General features: G+C 37.6%; 1 protein-coding gene across 5 annotated transcripts in view; it reads left to right on the top strand.

Annotated features, from left to right (window-relative positions):
• The first annotated feature begins 2,345 nt into the window (after positions 1-2,345).
• The window catches only part of Syti (synaptotagmin I), a 28,217-nt gene continuing 10,360 nt past the window's right edge, over positions 2,346-20,202 (top strand). For 2 of the 5 annotated variants that reach the window (XM_089731920.1, XM_089731917.1), the window contains exons 1-5: positions 17,454-17,611; positions 18,720-18,833; positions 19,344-19,472; positions 19,622-19,764; positions 20,049-20,147. In XM_089731920.1, the coding sequence (XP_089588046.1) occupies positions 18,728-18,833; positions 19,344-19,472; positions 19,622-19,764; positions 20,049-20,147 (477 nt within the window). In that variant the 5' untranslated portion in view covers positions 17,454-17,611; positions 18,720-18,727. Of the gene's footprint in view, positions 2,516-17,452; positions 17,612-18,719; positions 18,834-19,343; positions 19,473-19,621; positions 19,765-20,048; positions 20,148-20,202 lie in introns of those variants that run through there. The other 3 variants (XM_089731918.1, XM_089731921.1, XM_089731919.1) reach the window with 3 other exon arrangements.

Below are 20,202 nucleotides of genomic sequence, written 5' to 3'. Positions count from 1 at the left end.
TTATAAAAAAGTTATCTTTGTAACGTAAAACCCACCGTTAAAACAGAGAACAAAAACGAACTATTAGTTAATGTGTTATAATAATAGTGATGTGTTGATACCATAAAATTAGTGCCATTAAAATTCTTGGAAAATATTTAACCGTTGTCAGTAGCGCCATCTGCTTGTCGGTGTGTCCAACACTTGAATTCAATGCTTGTGTAACCTACAAAGATTCACTCATATTTGAACCCTCGCGAATGTTCTGTTTCGCAAATTTTCTACTTCATACGAGGAGATATTGGGAATCAAGAAGACGATCGCAGCGCGCGTATAGCATCATTTATTGATTGTGGACCAACGAGCGCAGTCAGAGCCCTGAAACTGGGATACTTTAAGACAAATATTTTTTTTGTATGGAAACTAGCGACATCTTGTAGCAAATGCCCCTAAAATTATATGTTGTTAAAGTTAAGGTATTTAATTAGTGTATAACGAAACACAGAAAATAAAATAATAATAAATCATACGTTTTTGTATTTGTTATAGACAAAATGACTAAATTTTATCAATTTGTGGTTTCTGAAAATTTACAGATAAGTAATATGTTACTGCCATCTATAGGAGCAATGAGAAACTAATTGAAGTGAAACCGTCTAGTGGCCGACGCCCGTAATCAATAATATTGGGTGCTCAAGTTGCTTATCTATAACTAACTTATGTGTATTATCTATGAGCGCAGTTTTAAATAACAAAAATGATCACGAACTTTGTTGCATATTGATCATGTAAATAAAAAATTTAATAAAAAATATTCCTACTATTAACTGAAAAAGATACTTACATAATCCAAAAAAACATATTGAATCTCATTTGATAGTCGATTAAAATTATTTTAAAACCTAAACATGAAGTAATTGAAGTACCTCGTATTTTTTACTTTACTCATCCGCGAAGTAGTCATGCTTTCCGTTTGGAAGGATGGGACAGTCGTCGTCGGCGCTATTATCGCGCTTACTATTTTAAAGGAAGCAGATATGAGATAACAACTGGCAGAAAACTGATTTCATCCGTAACAAAAGATGGCGCTACACGTAACAACCCCTCGCGTTTATTTTGTGACTCGAAGAAATATTTTTGCATGAATTTATTGATCCAGACTTAGTGGTTTAACATTTGAGACGCCTATCATTCTACAATTTGGTAGTTTTATCTTGGCAGGTTCGATATAGGTAGTAATTAAGCAATAATTATGCACATAAAGTGTGATCACGAACGACTTTCATAATAAGAATTCTGTCGTTAATTTTAATTTAAAAAGTACTTGCCAATTTTAAGTCGACAATTTAATGAATTTGTTTTTAATTTTTGTCACCTTTTAATTATTAATTGAAAATCAGAACAGGCAATCCATAAAGAATTTCGGGAATAATAGTAGGTAATTTTATATTCATTATATTATATTTAATACGGTACATCTATGTGTATTTGGAAGAAATCAACCTGGGTAGAAGAAATAAATATGGCTAAAAGTATTTTAATTCATTTAAGCTCAATAACACAACTATAAGAAAGAATCATTAACACATACAAGGTTGAGGTCGCTGTTAAGATCTTAGTCTCACGATAAAGCTGTACAAAAATCAATGAAATTTATTATAGCTACACCAGTAGACTTTACAAGTCAAGCGCTAGAGCGCTTTTTCGCACGATAATGAGGAATAATCAGATTTTGCAGCAAACAATGTGGATAAATATTGCTTTCAATTATTTTAATTAAAGATGATATATATTGCTCGCGTTACTCAGTTCTTTGCCTATTTTATTGCGTTGATTGAAATTTTATGATTTTTTAAAGTCAAATTAGGTCTATTAGTCTGGAGAAAGAATACGACTGCCTATTTTTGGTATTTCATTCGCGCTACCACGTATTGTCATGTGATTTTCCAACATTCTCTCCAAGATTTATACTGATAAACTCTAAATAGACCACTTAATATTCAAATTGATTAAACTGCTAAGGATATAACCGTGCATTACTGCACAGGCGAACGCAAAGTCTGTTTCTCACAAAATTTTCCAACAAACTCCTTTCTATTGAAACTGTTCCAGATATGTAGAATACAATAACAGATAAACTCGACAAAAACAAGTACATGTTTTTTTTAATTGTCTTTGTAGGCAGACGAGCATACGGCCCGCCTGATGGTAAGTGGTCACCGTTGCTCATGGACGTCAGCAATGCCAGGGGTAAAGCCAAGCCGCTGCCTACAAAAATGCTGATATCATTTTAAAGGTTTTTTTTAATCGTATACTTTTCATGACTTATTTATTAACGCTTTCATCGATCGAAAGCGACTCCAATATGGCTACGAAAGAGAACGGCGCTGTGTTTGGTTAGTTTCTCGCGTTTACCGCTACGTCACGGTTGTTCTCGCTGAAAATCGGAAAACACATTGCCCTGTGTTTCAATTTTGTACCGTGATGGAACTAAACGATTTTACACACATCGTTCTCATATAGTGGTGATTAATTGGTGAGTCTTAGCCTTTATATATGTAGACAAACAAGTGTTAATTATAAAGTATTCACTACTCATACTTCTAAACTTCGTACGACGGTAAATTTGCTTTCCCTAAAATTCGGATAAAACAACGTATTGATTGATACTGTACGAAGAAAATGTCGTATCGATCGAATAAGTACACTATAGAATGAGACTTGATTATCATACGCCCACACTTTGAATGTATTGCTTTGGTTTACCGTTCTTCTAATTCTTTGTATACGGCTCCCAACATTAGCTTAAAATCACAAAATTCAATGCTAACGCATTTTAAAACAATTCCACGTACAACTAATAATTATTACTAGGACGGTTTTATTAGAACAATAGGTGAAGCCCCTGTAAATTCCAATTTCTTCTATTATTATCCCTTCGTAATTGCAAGCCGGTTGAAGCCCTGCTTACTTTGGCAGTCGTAAAATTAATATCACTACGGTACTGGTACATAGTAAAAGCTGAAAAGTTTATAAATAATTACTAAGCCTTTATAGGGCCTTTTTGCGGGATAAATGTGTTCTCACAAACATTACCTTATGAGTTCTGGGTAGGGGCGATAATAAAAGTAAAATAAACTACGACAAAAGCAATATTTTGTCATCATTATGAAATTCAATTAGGCCTTCTGTATCTGACCTTTGCGAGAAATCGATTCCTATAATAAATTTCTAAATAGAATTCTTTAAATTATAAAATAATTATAAGTATAAAAACCTCGTGTGCACTAATTCTGCAGGTAACTTGATATCATCAAATTACATTTCCAAAAAAGCCGGGTTTTCGATATTTAGTGTAACATCTGCATAGTAAAACACATGATAGATATAATTTCTCATTGGATACAACTACATACATGTTATTATATATTTTCATCTTTACTCATTTCCCAAATTCCCATGAAAATTATTAGAATTCTTAAGTTACAATTTAAATTATGGATGCGAAAAATTTTCCGCATTAGTTCAGGGCAAGGCAACTTGGTCTATTAGATATCTTCTTCTTCGTCTTGATCCATTAAATATCCAAACGTTCTCCGAATTGAGATCTATGACTGGAAAAACAAATATCTACGAATTAACTCAGACAGGGCTACTGTTCGGAATTTTCTCGACTTAATGTCTGTCATAGGGTTGAAATACATGCCACACGCTTAACTAAAGAAGCTTTATCTAAAGTTTTTCTCAATAACAAGAATAAATCCCTTAAATCCATCAAATCCATCAAAATCACAGGTCATAGTAAATCCATCAAAATCACAGGTCATAGTAATTGGTAGTTCCTATAGGTACAACACGATTGACCACATTAATTTCCCCCTGTGACGCTAGATGGAATTCCAATCGCTTATTCTAAAACAGCAAAAAACCTAGGTATCGTTCTTGATTGTCATCTCACTTGGTCCAGTCAGATAAATTTAGTTAGCAGGAAAGTGCATTGCACGTTTCAGTCTCTCAAGCGTCTTCAGCGTTTCTTGCCCTTTGAAGCTAAAGTCACCCTGGCCCAATCCCTTATGTTTCCTCTCCTTGACTAAGCGGATGTCTGTTTCCTCGACGCCGCGGAGGGGCTATGGAACAAACTGGAAAGGTTACAAAATTTATGCATACGCTTTATTTTTCGTTTACGCAAATATAATCATGTCTCGCAGTACAGATCACAACTTAATTGGTTGCCTATCCGACTTCGCCGTGATGTACATGTTTTATGTATGCTGTTCAACAACCTTAATAACCCAGCTGTTCCCCAGTACCTCCGTGAGCGCTTCGAGTACCAGATGCCCCGTGGTGTACCCTGTCGTACAAGTAGATCCCTTCTCCTTAATTTTTCCCCTCACTCCTCCAGCCGTTACGGTGGTTCGTTCACTGTGCACTCTGTGCGTCTGCGGAACTCAGTTCCACACTCAATCCGTGCAAGTCCCTCACTTGACGTGAATTCAGGAAGGCTTTAAGGGGGCACTATCTATCAATTTAGTATTACTTATATGTATTTATTTTATGTATTTCATTATATATGTACGTGTATGTATATGTTTATGTTATTTATGTGTGTAACTGTGTATGCATATAGTTTGATATATTATGTATTAGTGTTTATTTTTATTGTTATTATAATATTGTTATATTAACAATTAAATTAATTAGATTGTACTCATCTACCCACTCATGTAAAGCTTTCCTTCTTTAAGAACGGTTAGCTGGTAGATAACTCAATTGTTGAGTTAAGCTCGCCATTTTTTATATCTTATCGCAATTACTGTATTATATTAACTGTGTGTACAAATAAAGAATAAAAATAAATATGCTAAATTTTGCATGCTTAGAAGATATATTCTGTTAATTGACAACATAAATTTAAAAAACAACAAAATTAATTAGTTATTATTTTAAATACTAAATAGATTTCGACTAACTAAATCAGGATTAAAAAATTAAGCTATTTTATTTTAATTAAGCTAAAATTAAATTATCTAAAATGACATTTTACATAAATATCCAAAATCAAACAACAAACTAATTTTTTATAACAAAAAATAATATTAATTGTGGCCATGGCACTGTTCTTGATTTGTTATCTTGTTCAGTTAATACCTACTGCTATCTCGCCCACGAATAAAATAAATAAAGCGCGCCTTCTGTATTATCATTTTATACATTATTTTGTGTAGACCACCCGTAGTTTGCTTAGTCTCTTTTATGTAACAATAAGGTGACATTTGTGTATTATTATCAGTTAATTTGTTCAGGAATAGTTTTGGAGATATTTTAAATACCAGCGCGTACATAATCAAATAGTGTAGAGCGCACATTTATGACTCATTTATATATATCTCAATATTTTTGTGTGAGGATTTTAATTGTTTGCACAGCATAAGTTGTTGTAGTGTTAATGATTCTGTTTGAATAGTAAATATCTTCCCATATTATATATAATGCAAATTCTACAGATAAACAATACGCACTTTCTCACCCCCAATTTGACGCCAGAGGACGTTAATACTAGATAATTTATTAAAATATGCCAGAGTGCCTTCTTTCGTCATATTTGATAAATATAAAAGTCGTTCTGACATTACAAGTAAGACTTCAATCTCATGTCATACGGTAGGTGCCATAATTCACGTTATGTTTTCTATCTGCTCCGAAATACGGGTAGCATCGTTTGGAACCTCTGGGTCTGCGGAGGGACTTTAGTTCCTCTGTATTTTGTACCGTATGTTCAATGGGGAGTGCTCTGAAGAATTGTTTGAGATGATACCATCACCTCGTTTTTACCATCGCACCGCCCGCCATCGGAGTAGAGTTCATCCATACTACCTAGAGCCACTGCGTTCATCCACAGTGCGTTTCCAGAGATCTTTTTGCCACGTACCATCCAGCTTTGGAATGAGCTCCCCTCCACGGTGTTTCCCGAGCGCTATGACATGTCCTTCTTCAAACGAGGCTTGTGAAGAGTATTAAACGGTAGGCAGCGGCTTGGTTCTATCCCTGGCATTGCTGACGTCCATGAGCGACGGTAACCACTTACCATCACGTGGGCCGTATGCTCGTGTGCCTATACGGAAATAAAAATAAAAATAAAAAAAAGCAAGCCTATCTCTTATCTAGTGCAATAAACATAATAAAAAATCTTATACTATTTTTTCGTAAAAAAACTTATTACTACTTAGAATAAGGTTCAAACTACATACTCCATAATCTTATACGTAATAATTTTCTTTTCCTAGACATCGTTTTATTGAATAAGGGTGCTGAATAATAATGTGTATATTTCCGTAACTACACTCGTGACCTTTAATTGCTATTCTTAGACAAACCATGTTTTGCAGCTGAAATGTGATAGTGGAATAAAGGAGGAAGTATATCTTCTAAATTAATCGGAATTTCAAGTGAGAACGTCAACCAAATTTTAGATTTAATTAATTCACAAAGCGTACGTACTAAAATCCCTTGTAAATAGAATTATTTTAAAAATAATTTTAATATTTTGATATGTTAGAGAAAGGCAACACCATAACCTATTTTCGTTACAGCTAAAAATTTATGAAATTTCAACGGAAATCCAATAATGAAACTTTCAACCGCACAATATGAAGGTTTGTTGCAAACACGAATTTCTATTAGACATAAAGCACAATATAAATTCCTACATTTTCTATGTATCCCACGCTCCGACACATTTACATTTTGTACAATATAATGAAAACAAACGAGAAACATGCGCAAACAATATCGATACATGCGCAGCTGCATTTATAACACAATGACACATGAACTAAGCCCCTATTTATATAAATAGTTGGAACGAATGTAAACTAGGGCTTTATTTAATGAATAGTTTTACAAAGTTTGAAGAACATAAATTTAAATTATTTATATACAGAAATTGGTGAGGGTCAAGGACTCGGTACTGATTTCACAACTAAATATAAAACTATAATCGAGGACTAGATTCTTTACAGTTAGTACAGAATAGTAGATTTAGAATGGATTCACGATTTTTTTCGGTTTAACATCGAGCCGAACTGTACGAACTTCTAGTACTAGACCTAGTGCTCCAAGAGTAGTAAATGACATAAGAATTTAACAACGAATATTGAGCTCGCTAGCTAATAGCTACCGCACTATTTTTCTTTGTAGTCGTAAAGACTACCAATACCCAGCTGCTGGGTTATCTTGAAGGTCGTCAGATGATCGATAACCGACAAATCTATTACTATTGCGTTAATTCAGAAAGCAACTTCCTTGTATATTAATATGTCGCAAAATTTTGGAAAAATTACAACATATCAATAATATAATATATACATATCAATATTTTTGGTGACAGTTGTTTTGGTCATTAACAATGACAATAATCAAGATTCGATGCCTATCTCCAAGCTTTCTATTCCGCATATCAATGAAGCATTATACGTTTAAAGCAGACCACTTTGAAAAAGCGGCACGACATGAGAACCCTCTTGTCGTGGCCGCTGGAGAAACTACATACCCGATCCTGTAGACCGAATGGTAAACAGTCGACGTCGCCCAAAACACGTCATTACGGATCCTCCCAATCCCTTAACGCACCGTTTTAGCACCTGTCACCGTCCTCGTCGAACCCGTCGGTTGCGACGAAGGGCTCGACGAGCGAATTAACCCACAGACACAGCCCACTGAGTTTCTCGCCGGATCTTCTCAGTGGGTCGCGTTTCCGATCCGGTGGTAGATTCTGCGAAGTATTGCTCTTGCTAGGGCCAGTGTTAGCAACACTCCGGTTTGAGCCCCTTGAGCTCACCTACACACGTTAGAGTGAAGCTGAAATAGCCTCTCAAAGCTATCAGCATAGGTAGAACAAACAAAAAAATATATTTATTCAATCTTAATTAACAATAATCTATTTTTTCAACCTTTTTTTTTCTCAATGAGCACCATTTCATTTTGCTTTCTATAGGACTAGTTTCTAATACAAGGTCGACTAAAGTTACTTGATCGATATTATTGGATATGTGCCAAGATTTTGCCTATAACTACTTTTTTTCATCTCACAGCTCTGACAATTTAGATTGTATTCACTAGTTGGGTTAAGTAACGTAACAAATACGAGAAATAATATTTATTAAGACTAGTGGTATCAACGTATTCGATGTTGCCACACTATCTTTTCCGAGGCGGTTTTAGTAGTAGCAGGGACATCGTCCTGAATCCTGGAGTTTGACGCGCTCGCTACGATTACCAGGGGCGACCAAGGGCTCATTCAAACGCCCAATCTCAGCTGCCTACATTGCAGACACGTTCAGGTGACCGAGTGACTCTTTAGCGACTCTTTGGCCAATGTTTGGACGGTCAATGAGAATAACCGGGTCACTAGAGAAATTGCGACCGAGGATTACGATTGATGATAGTGCTGACTAAGCATGGTTGCTTCAGAAAGTACCTGGGCCGGATAGAAATTGAACCAATCGTAGAATACCATCACTATGAATGCGGACACTGTAGAGCAAAAAGATATAAGGGACGGCTCTGTGTCATCGTCGTAAGAAAAATGTCGATTTGGGTCGTGACGGTAGTGCAAGATGTGTGCGAGTACAGGGGTATATAGTCCGACTCCAACATTCCCTGCCTATTACCCCTAATGTATCGATTTGAATCAAGCGTATTACCTTGATCTGATAAAAAGGCCCAACCGCGGTTTTGCTGACAGTAAATTTATTGCCTAAAAGGAATTAAACGCATTTTCCCGGTATAAAAACACACATATATCTCGTAATATACATATATACACATGATCATAAATGCCGGGCTGGTTCCGCTTGACGTTATGTTGCTCTCGGACCCAATACTCATTAAAGATGGGTTAATACCGATATTTGTCAATATTAGCGAATACTAATATATTCATGATGTAATATTATAATACCTTAACGAATACGTGAATATCCTGATATCTTAATATACTTCGATAAAACGGGTAAACGAGTTAAACTTAATACGGTATTCGTGAAATAAGTTAATGATTATTAATACACTTAATACGGTATTCGTTACCGTATTAAGTTTAACTCGTTTATCCGTTTTATCGAAGGATATTAAGATATCAGGATATTCATGTATTAGTTAAGGTATCATAATAATATAAAAATGAAATGCTGTTAGTTAGTCTCGCTAAAACTCGAGAACGGCTGGAGCGATTTGGCTAATTTTGGTCTTGAATTGTTTGTGGAAGTCCAGAGAAGGCTTAAAAGGTAAAATAAATATGAAAATGCTCGGAATGAAATAAAAATAACAATTTTGTTTTTCATTGATTGTCCCCCGTCGGACGGATTTCTTTTGTTTGTTTTAAGTTTATTATAGACAAAAGCTTAGGTCTTTTATTTATCGATTGAGGCACTACGAAGTCTGCCGGGTCAGCTAGTTAAAAATATAAATAGTATATTGTATCTAGGAATTTGACTTCATCTAAATATTTTACAAGTAATATTATGTACATTAAAATGAATATTATTATTAAATCAGAATTTGGTCAACATTGTACATTAATATAAACAACAAGTTAGTAATATTATTTATTTCTTATTGGTGCATAAAAACATCAGCTTTTTTACTTTTTCTACCGAAAGCCTGTTACGTCGGTGAGAAATGATTTTACCAGATTTTGAAAAAATCCTCTCACATGGTACTGAGGTGGCTAGTGGGTACACAACAGTTATAATATTATAATCCACGAACTGTTAGAAAGTCATTTCGATTCAAAAATCAAACTTTTATTTAAATATTGAAAAGTCCTTAGAAGATAATTAAATACCACCGCAAAAATATATTGTCATCATAATTTATTACGTAAAAACACTTAATTTAATTGTGGCAGTATTACATTTTGTGTAAAAAAAATTAATTTATGAAATTGGTAAACAATGTCAATTACCGTACCTACTTTCGTTTTTCAAATCATCGTTTTAAAACCAACTAATTCAAAGGAAACAGGAAAAAAATTAAAATAATGAAAATAAAGCTCACCGATTTTATTCCAATAAATATAAAAATGCACTATTTTGCCTTGAGTAGAATCTTTAGTTGAATCAAGAAATGAAAGTTCAAACATTAAAAAGTAATGCATTTAAAAATTCCCACTAGCATCTTTGACATGTAAAAAGTTGAATTAAAAAATAGTCCTTAAACTCATAACGATATGTACTTATTTTCATTGCTCAATATGTAAACATGTAGTTTATCTCGCTTACTCTTAGCGCATGCAGTATTGTTATGAATGTGATAGACAGATATCCGCGAGACACGTACGGCGTATGCCAGTATATTTTCGAGTGATAGATACAACCCGACCGATGTGAGTTGGCTAATATTATGAATAGAGTGAATACGGAATTTTAGCATATCAGAATTCGACGGATTACCGATACACGAATACAAGCTGTATTATGAATATCTTAACGAATACTAATATATCGGATTCACCCTTAATACTCATCCTTGTAGATATTCTGCTAGTGCAGGAGACCTGCCTGAAGCCCTCGCGTCGTGACCCGAAAGTCGCGAATTACGTCATGGTTAGGAATGACAGACTCACCGCCTCCAAAGGCGGGACTGCCATTTACTATAGGCGGGCCCTGCACGTTGTCCCTCTCGATACTCCCTCGCTCTCACATATCGAGGCGTCAGTGTGCCGCATCTCGCTGACGGGACACCAGCCGATCGTCATCGCATCCGTTTATCTCCCCCCCGACAAGCCCCTCCTGAGCAGTGACATCGAGTCACTATTCGGCATGGGAGACTCTGTCATCCTGGCAGGCGATCTACATTGCCACCACACTAGGTGGAACTGCCACCGTTCAAACATAAATGGTAGGCGTCTCGACGCGTTTATAGACGACCTTACCTTCGAAGTAGTCGGTCCCCCAACTCCAACATGTTATCCGTATAACATCGCGCTCCGTCCGAGCACTATAGACCTGGCACTGCTGAGGAACGTAACTCTGCGCTTGCGTTCCATCGAAGCAATGTCAGAGCTCGACTCAGACCACCGACCTGTCGTTATGCAGCTCGGTCGCCCCCACAACCCAGTCACAGTTACGAGGACCATGGTGGACTGGAAGAAGCTGGGCAAGTGCTTAGCCGATGCCGCTCCACCAATCCTCCCCTGCGGCCCGGATTCAACTCCATCCCCCGAGGACACAGTCGAATCCATAAACATCATCACGGATCACATCTCTTCCGCAATAATAAGATCCTCAAAAGAAGTCGATGTGGAGGATAGCTTCCATCGCATCAGACTGTCCCCCGAACTTAGGAACCTCCTAAGAGTTAGAAACGCGGCAATCCGGGCCTACGATCAACTTCCCACACACTCAAACCGGATTCAGATGCGTCGTCTACAGCGGGATGTAAAATCTCGCCTAAGCGACGCCCGAAATGAGAATTGGGATAGTTATTTAGAAGGACTCGCGCCCTCTCATCAAGCATACTGGCGACTAGCAAGGACTTTCAAGTCCGAAACTACCGCTACTATGCCTCCTCTCGTACGCCCTTCAGGCCAACCACCGGCTTTCGATGACGATGACAAGGCAGAGTTGCTGGCCGATGCACTGCAAGAGCAGTGCACCACCAGCACTCAATACGCGGACCCCGAACACTCCGAGGCAGTCGACAGGGAGGTCGAGCGCAGAGCTTCCCTGCCACCCTCGGACGCGTTACCCCCCATTACCTCTGACGAAGTTAGAGAAGTAATAGATAACCTTCAACCTAAGAAGGCACCCGGCTCCGACGGCATCCGCAACCGCGCGTTAAAACTCTTACCAGTCCAACTGATAACAATGTTGGCCACCATCTTAAATGCCGCTATGACGCACTGCATCTTTCCGGCGGTATGGAAAGAAGCGGACGTTATCGGTATACACAAGCCGGGCAAACCGAATAATGAAACCGCTAGTTACCGTCCGATTAGTCTCCTCCCAGCGATAGGCAAAATTTACGAACGGCTCCTTCGGAAACGCCTCTGGGACTTCGTTACCGCGAATAAAATTCTAATAGACGAGCAGTTTGGATTCCGCGCCAAACACTCGTACGTACAACAAGTGCACCGCCTCACGGAGCACATCTTAATAGGGCTAAATAGGCGTAAACAAATCCCGACCGGCGCCCTCTTCTTCGATGTAGCGAAGGCGTTCGACAAAGTCTGGCACAACGGTTTGATCTACAAACTGTACAACATGGGAGTGCCAGACAGACTCGTGCTCATCATACGAGACTTCTTGTCGAACCGTTCGTTTCGATATCGAGTAGAGGGAACTCGTTCTCGTCCCCGTCATCTGACTGCCGGAGTCCCGCAAGGCTCCGCACTCTCCCCGTTACTATTTAGTTTGTATATCAACGATATACCCCGGTCTCCGGAGACCCATCTAGCGCTCTTCGCCGATGACACGGCTATCTACTACTCGTGTAGGAAGATGTCGTTGCTTCATCGGCGACTCCAGATCGCAGTAACCACCATGGGACAGTGGTTCCGGAAGTGGCGAATAGACATCAACCCCACGAAAAGCACAGCGGTGCTATTCAAAAGGGGTCGCCCTCCGAATACCACTTCGAGCACCCCACTCCCCAATAGGCGCGTAAACACCTCCGCCGTTAGCCCCATCACTCTCTTTGACCAGCCCATACCGTGGGCCTCGAAGGTCAAATACCTAGGCGTCACCCTCGACAGAGGGATGACATTCCGTCCCCACGTAAAAACGGTACGCGATCGCGCCGCGTTTATACTAGGACGACTCTACCCAATGCTTTGTAGACGAAGCAAACTGTCCCTCCGTAACAAGGTAACCCTCTACAAAACTTGCATACGCCCCGTCATGACGTATGCAAGCGTAGTGTTCGCTCACGCGGCCCGCACCAACTTGAAACCCCTTCAGGTTATACAATCCCGATTCTGCAGGATAGCCGTCGGAGCACCATGGTTCCAGAGGAACGTGGACCTCCACGATGACCTGGAGCTCGACCCCGTCAGTAAGTATCTACAGTCGGCATCGCTGCGCCACTTTGAGAAGACGGCACGACATGAGAACCCTCTTGTCGTGGCCGCCGGAAACTACATACAAGATCCGGTAGACCGATTGGTAAACCGTCGACGTCGCCCAAAGCACGTCATCACGGATCCTCCTGATCCATTAATGGTGCTCTTAGGCAATACAAGCACCGGTCACCGTCCTCGTCGAACCCGTCACTTGCGACAAAGGGCTCGACGAGCGAATTAACCCACAGACACAGCCCACTGAGTTTCTCGCCGGATCTTCTCAGTGGGTCGCGCTTCCGATCCGGTGGTAGATTCTGCGAAGCACTGCTCTTGCTAGGGCGGTGTTAGCAATTCTCCGGTTTGAGCCCCGCGAGCTCACCTACACAAGCTAGGGTACGCTGAAATAGCCTCTCAAGGCTATCAGCATAGGTAGGAAAAAAAAAAAAAAAAAAAATACTCGTCAAAACGTAAATGCCGCATGAAATAGGAGGACGAAGTTCCAAAGTCGCTCCAAACTAGAATGCTTGACGGCTTTGCATCAGAAATAGGCAAGATTATGGCACCTAGTAGTGCGGTGTATATATACCAATATAATACACCCTATCACCGTATTTTTTAATAGGTTGAATGTTTGATTTTAATTACACGATGCTATTTCTTGCAAGAACCCCAACCTGTAAAGTAGTAATATAATGCAGCTTAAAATACCACTTCTATATCAATAGAACACAAAAAGCCTTGACAGCAATGACCTTTGTACTTAGGAAAATATAGCAGTCAAGTCACGTGGTCTGGGTAGGGTGACCATGCATGATGATAAGACCGAAGAGAGATAACACCGAACATTATTTTAGCTCATAATTAATTAAGAAGCTCATTAACTGTGATTCACATTAGCGCTCCGTATTAAGCTTAGGTAGCTTTTGATTTCAGTTTTGGTCAAAATTTTGTTTCAGTTCACGATTAAAAATTTACTTAACATAATTTTTATGTGAAACACTGAAAATTCATTTGCCAGTGATTTGTATTAAAGTGTTTTTTGTTCTGTGAAAAAATCTAATTTTCACATACGGCCACATCAAATACATCTCAAGATATAACTTATAATAATGTGGGTCGAAGGTTGTGAAGGTAGTCGTTTACTTTATGCTAGGGACGTCGAAGTAGGTCATAAACACATAATGAAATATCTTATTATGAACTTCTACTAAACGACCCTTAGTTTAGGTAGGCAACGCTACTGTTATTTGTTTTTATGTATGAACAAAACATATATTAAGACATGCAATATACTGTAGGTATGTATAACCAAAACACCTATTTATAGATTACCACAATTTAAAACAGTATTTAAAAAAAAAATGATATCTTTATTCGATCATCCGTTGTGAAGATTGTGTTGATCCGTTGTGAAAAGTCCTCATGATTCCTTTACAATAATCTGTAAAATTTACGATTTTTCTTTGAGAGTCAACCTTATTTATTCCTAAAACATTTTCACACGCCTTCCGATTTACGGTTTGAATCTCTCCACGGTCGAAGTAATAACACAAATTACATTACTAACAGCCACATGAAAACTTGAAGATTTCCCTCTCTTTTCAAAGGTTCTAATTCAATTCAAAATTATTTTATATAAGGTGACAGTGATTACCGTGACCTCATTATTTTATCAACTTAATTTATACTTATGCCACCTCAAGTCACTTTACTTACATAAAACACAGTAAAATCTCAAGACAAAGAAGCTAGTGACTCTGCTACTTCACTGTCATTACTCGTTTGGAATCATTGATAGACTTAAAATTAGATTGATATGACACCCCATTGTTCTCGTTCAGATGCGACAAGGCGCCGCCAGACGCCCACGTAAGTGTTTCAGCGCCCAGAACTTTAATATCGATAGAAATTTGATATTATTTTAATACGACACGTATAGAACTAATGTACATCCATAATAACAGTATGTTCTCCTCAAAAACATTCTCCTTCTCGAATTTTAACTAATCCGACCTTGATTTAAAATTGATTGGTAGTATTGGGAGATCTGGCACGGTCGAATACCACTTACTATACTATGAGTATCACTATATTAATTACATTTGATTGACCTATGGACTCAGATAACTAATTTACACCAAGGGCTTTAATGAGCTTTGAGATCGCCTGTCCACCTGAAAAATCACGATAAATAAATTCGATAAACTTTACTAATGACATGAGCTTACGCTTTTTTTACAATAAAATCATTTTTTCCTACACTATTTTTAATTCAAATTTATTAAAATTTATTTTCTATTTTTTAGTTGGATTTTCTATAAAATCTATTTTGTTAGTTTTTTTAAACTATTACTTATTTTTAAATTTTTTGTTGAATTTCAATTTTTTCAATTTTTTTTAAATATTGAATTGTCATCGGTCCTTAATAAGTATACCAAACTTCTAGTTAATCCGACATTTTAAAGGGGGTCAAAATCATGTTCAAAGATTCCGTTACATACTAACAACATACATACATAATGCGGAGACATTTAAATGGTGTTTAGTTGTAAGGCTAGAGTTTATATAGTTTAAGTTCACTGTTTGTCTTCCTAATAAAATAAAATAAAATACGTCTGAAGCTAATAAAAGTGTATTAAAATTGAAGGAAATAGTGATTGAAATACCTCATTCAAATTTGAATGAGATAGCCGCCGAACTTACAATGTCTCACGAGTCGATCCGTACCATTTTAAATAATCACTTGGGTATAAAACATAATGCAGCTCGGCTAGTCCCAAAAGATCTGAATTCTCCAACAACTCAATCGCATGCGAGTCTGAGAACATGCTAGAAGGAGTCAATTCTGACCCATGAAACGCTTTATTACTGGTGACGAGACATGGGTTTACTAGTTTGACGTCTAAACTAGTCAACAAGTTTCAGAGTGGCGCCTTCCAACTGAACCGACACCGAAACAACCACGCCAAAGTCGATCAAAAGTCAAAGTCATGATGAAAGTTTTCTTTGACTATCCCGGTGTAGTACAATCGGAAGGTCAAACGGTAAATAAAGAATATTATTCTCATTCGCAAATTTGACGAAAAAACCCGAGAAAAGTGCCCGAATTCTTAGGTTTTGCACCACGATAAAGTGCCTTCGCACAAGGTCGTCATTGTGAACGAATTTTTGACCAAAAACTCAACAAATACCGTACAACAGACACTTTATTTACCAAATATGGCTCCAGACGACTTCTTTCGTTTTCCTAAACTCAAATAACCACTTCGTAGCACCTGTTTTCATTCGGTCGAAGGAAAATAAGCGGTGAAAAATGATTGACATATAACACACATTGTTAAAATGATTGTGAATGTAGAACGTCCTTTCATTAAAAGACTATGTATGATGTAGTATCTATTTTATTTACCCTAGGAGTACTAGCTTTGTTATTTTGTTACTTACTTACTAAGAGGTTGAAGTCTGAGATTGTACAAAGAGTGAAATACGGGGATGCTGTCCTGGTTCCTAGAGGCGAAATAAATTGCTTTGTCTGGCCTATACATAACTTAATCGATTTGCCCAGTCCTTGGGAACTATGTGAATCACGACTGAAAGTCTTCCAAACGATCCGGATATTGACACAGCGCGATTGCATCGGAATATACCTGTACCGGATCGTAGTTAACCCAGAGGCAAAGTGCCATCACTGTGGATCTACTCCGTATAGACGGGATGGTGCCGTGTCTTCGTCACACAAATCATCAACGATATGTCGTAGCAGGCCATCAAAAAAGAGAGAGACGTTTTCGAATTGTTATTAATATGAAAAAGATTTAAGTAGTATTCTTTTGCCTTAAAGTTTAATCAGTAGAGTAATCAAAATGATTTAATCACGGCATTAATAACCGCCTTCTGAATCTTATAGTTAGGCCTTGACTGCTATACGCGGGTATACATTTTATTATATCATTCATTGTTCTGCTTCGATTTTCGGTCTAGCCTTATTTCTTTGCTCTGTTCTTGTTGCGTGCATTAACATTATCGAAAAAGTAGGAAATCCTAACTTGGGGTCATTGAAGGTGTCTATCATAAACAATAAAGAAATCTCGTTCAAGTAGTTTATAAATTGATAGCTATCGATAACGTGTAAAAACGTTTATAATCTATTCAATTATAAAAGTAAAACTTATCGTAAGTTCTCTGTGTGGTAAAAAAAAATAATGACGTCGTAGATAAAAGCCATAAGAGCGTCGTTGCAAAGAAATTCAAGGACTCAAGGTGATGTTGAGATTTTTGCCGCATGCAATGTCGATGGGCGCGCTGAGTACGTTCAACCATTAACGTTTGAAGCGAAATCGTCAATGTACGCAACGAGTGACGTAAACTTCGTGACTTGGCCAAGAACTAAAAACGGCAGGCATCGCATCGCGCAGCGGTAATCGATCGGATGCGCGCGCACTCCCACATCCAGGCTTCACTAAAGGCCCGAGAGCCCACTTCAATTTAACATTCCATAGAAATGAACGAAACTCGTTCAGATACAGCCTAAATAGAAGACGTTAGGTACGTGGTGGTACGGATTATACCCAGGTCAGTGAAGAATTTCAGTGTCGCTAGTTCTTTAATTTCACCACACTCGATTAGGGCGACGTTTGTCTTCGATATTATATCAATTTTATTTTTTTCTACAATTTAGGTGAGTATGTAGGTTTTCAGGCTAAAACAAATTGAAATCACAAGTAGAACGAATTTCGGTAATTTTTCATCAGCTTCTAAGTAGATAACGGAAAATTGAAGCGTTAGCTGTTGAGCACTTCGGTTACCTAATACAAAAATCGCGTTTCTGCTTAGATCTAAAGAAAATCTTTATTTACTATTTTATAATACTAATACTGTTTCAAAACTGTAGTTATATACGTGTTTATTAGTGTAAAAAAGTGGAAAACGTTGGTTCAATAATCTTACTAGAAAAAATATATATGTATATTGCTACATGTGATTTTATAAAACTAAAAGTCTAATCAATTATCTATTTGATGTTACTTTTTTCGTTGAAAGTACAGTCTAAATTAATTTCACTTATTTTTATTCGGCACAGATATTATGTAGGTTTATGTATGTAATATATGTATTTAGAATATAAATAGAATCGTTTCGATTATAATTTAATATGATGGAAACATAACAAAGTGATTGTGAGGTTTTTAGATGAGCGTACCATAACACCCATATACTGTAAGCAAAAAGGTATCCACTAATTCTCATGACCAACCCAAATGGGCAACATAAGTAGCATTTATCCACTGACTGCACTGCCGCTTTAAGACAGTCTTGTCCTACCGTCCTTCAAGTTCACACATAATCAATTACGAATATACTATTTTTGAGGGTTCCAATGGTTGATTTTTTTGTGATTATTATTAAATCTATGAAATTTAATATATAAAACCCGTTTCTACGATTAATCAATTTTCAAGTTTTTAAATCAGTTTTTTTTAAAGCTCCGTATCCGTCTAACAGTACCTATTATTTACTACCAGTCACCGTTTATCATGGACTTTGTTCTAGCCAGGAGCAAGGTCAAGTTACTGTTAACTGCTGAGGACTTTCCCACGTCCTTTTTTAAAGTTGGACATATTTATATGTTATGACTACCCAACGACAATCTTGAGACATTCAAAATTAATAATTATTCTAGGCAGCAACATGTCACCGGCTCTGGGCACGGTGCTGCGATGGCGCCGCGAAGCCGGCCCTCCAGAGGCCGTCGTCGAGGATGTTAAAGAGACAAGTCCACGCCCAGAAAATACTAGTCAGTATAAAATTGATTGCATAAATACACCACTAATTATGGCAATATAAAAATACAGGCAGTAAATTCCAAAACATAATATATATCACTGAATTTATTTTATCAACTATCCTGTAGGTACTTAGATTTTATTTTAAACACTAGTTAATTCCAAAGATTTTTTGCTATTGATACCGAGCAATAATGGGACTACAAACCCATGTAATAATACGACAAAGATCTTTGTTTGAATGTCGCCAACGTATTAAATATCTCAGCGCAGGCCCAAAATTAACTTAAGCAGGACTACGATGGATGTACCGCTGCTTCCTTGAACATATACTGTGGACCTTACTGCTTAATATATAGCACTCACACACTGTGTTAAAGAAGGCTTTCTTTCTCCTCCTCACATTATCTACCACCACACTACGACAGTATAGAATTCGAGAAGTCAAATAATATGTTTTATTGTGTTATAGTGGCATTTTTTGTTTTGTACAACGCTGATATTACATCTGATTATTACAGCCGAATCCGTGATGACTCCATTAGCATCAACTACAATGGCTCCAACTCAAGCGTCTATAGGTGAACAAGCTGCGAACCTAGCGCGGGGAATGAATTTGGAGACGTGGCAGCTGGTCGCCATTCTTGTGGGTAAGAATGAACATTATTATTACATTCAAATTTAGCGAATAATATTTTATGTAAACTTCGTCTTAGTACATAAGTCCAATATCTAATGACTATGAATCTATTGTTTCAATACTTACAGTAAAAATTTGTATGTAAACTTCTTTACACAGGTGTCGGTGTGGTGATTCTGGGGATATGTTTCTGCTGCATCAGGAGATGTTTCCGAAAGCGACGCTCCAAGGATGGCAAGAAAGGGATGAAGGGTGTCGATCTAAAATCCGTCCAGCTGTTGGGTTCAGCATACAAAGAAAAGGTAATGTCTTCAAAACAGCTGCAGGAACATTTAAATTTTAATGTTAATATTTATTACATGCGAGCATGACAAAAAAAGAATTCTGAAGGATTACTATGGAGCTACATTCTTGTAGTAGCTACTGTGTAGTAGCTTGACTTACAAATAGTTGAAATGACTTTTAAAAGTCCGTTAAATGGTAAGGTCATTCGAGGCCAAACTATTATCGTGTATGGTTATGAACAAATGTTTTATTTTAAGAACAATGATATTCATGTGAAATTTGCCGCGGGACTTGCATGTAGGTTCAGCCTGATATGGAGGAGCTCACGGAAAACGCTGAGGAACCCGACGACGGTGATTCCAAAAAAGAGGAACAAAAGCTCGGAAAACTTCAGTACAAGGTACGTTACAAGATTCTAGTTATAGGACACGATGGAGGATGAAGACCCAATGGCC

The sequence above is a fragment of the Bombyx mandarina genome, chromosome 12 (genome assembly GCF_030267445.1).
Source record: "Bombyx mandarina strain Sakado chromosome 12, ASM3026744v2".
NCBI classification, from domain to species: Eukaryota; Metazoa; Arthropoda; class Insecta; order Lepidoptera; family Bombycidae; genus Bombyx; species Bombyx mandarina.
This window is presented reverse-complemented; position numbering and strand designations above follow the sequence as displayed.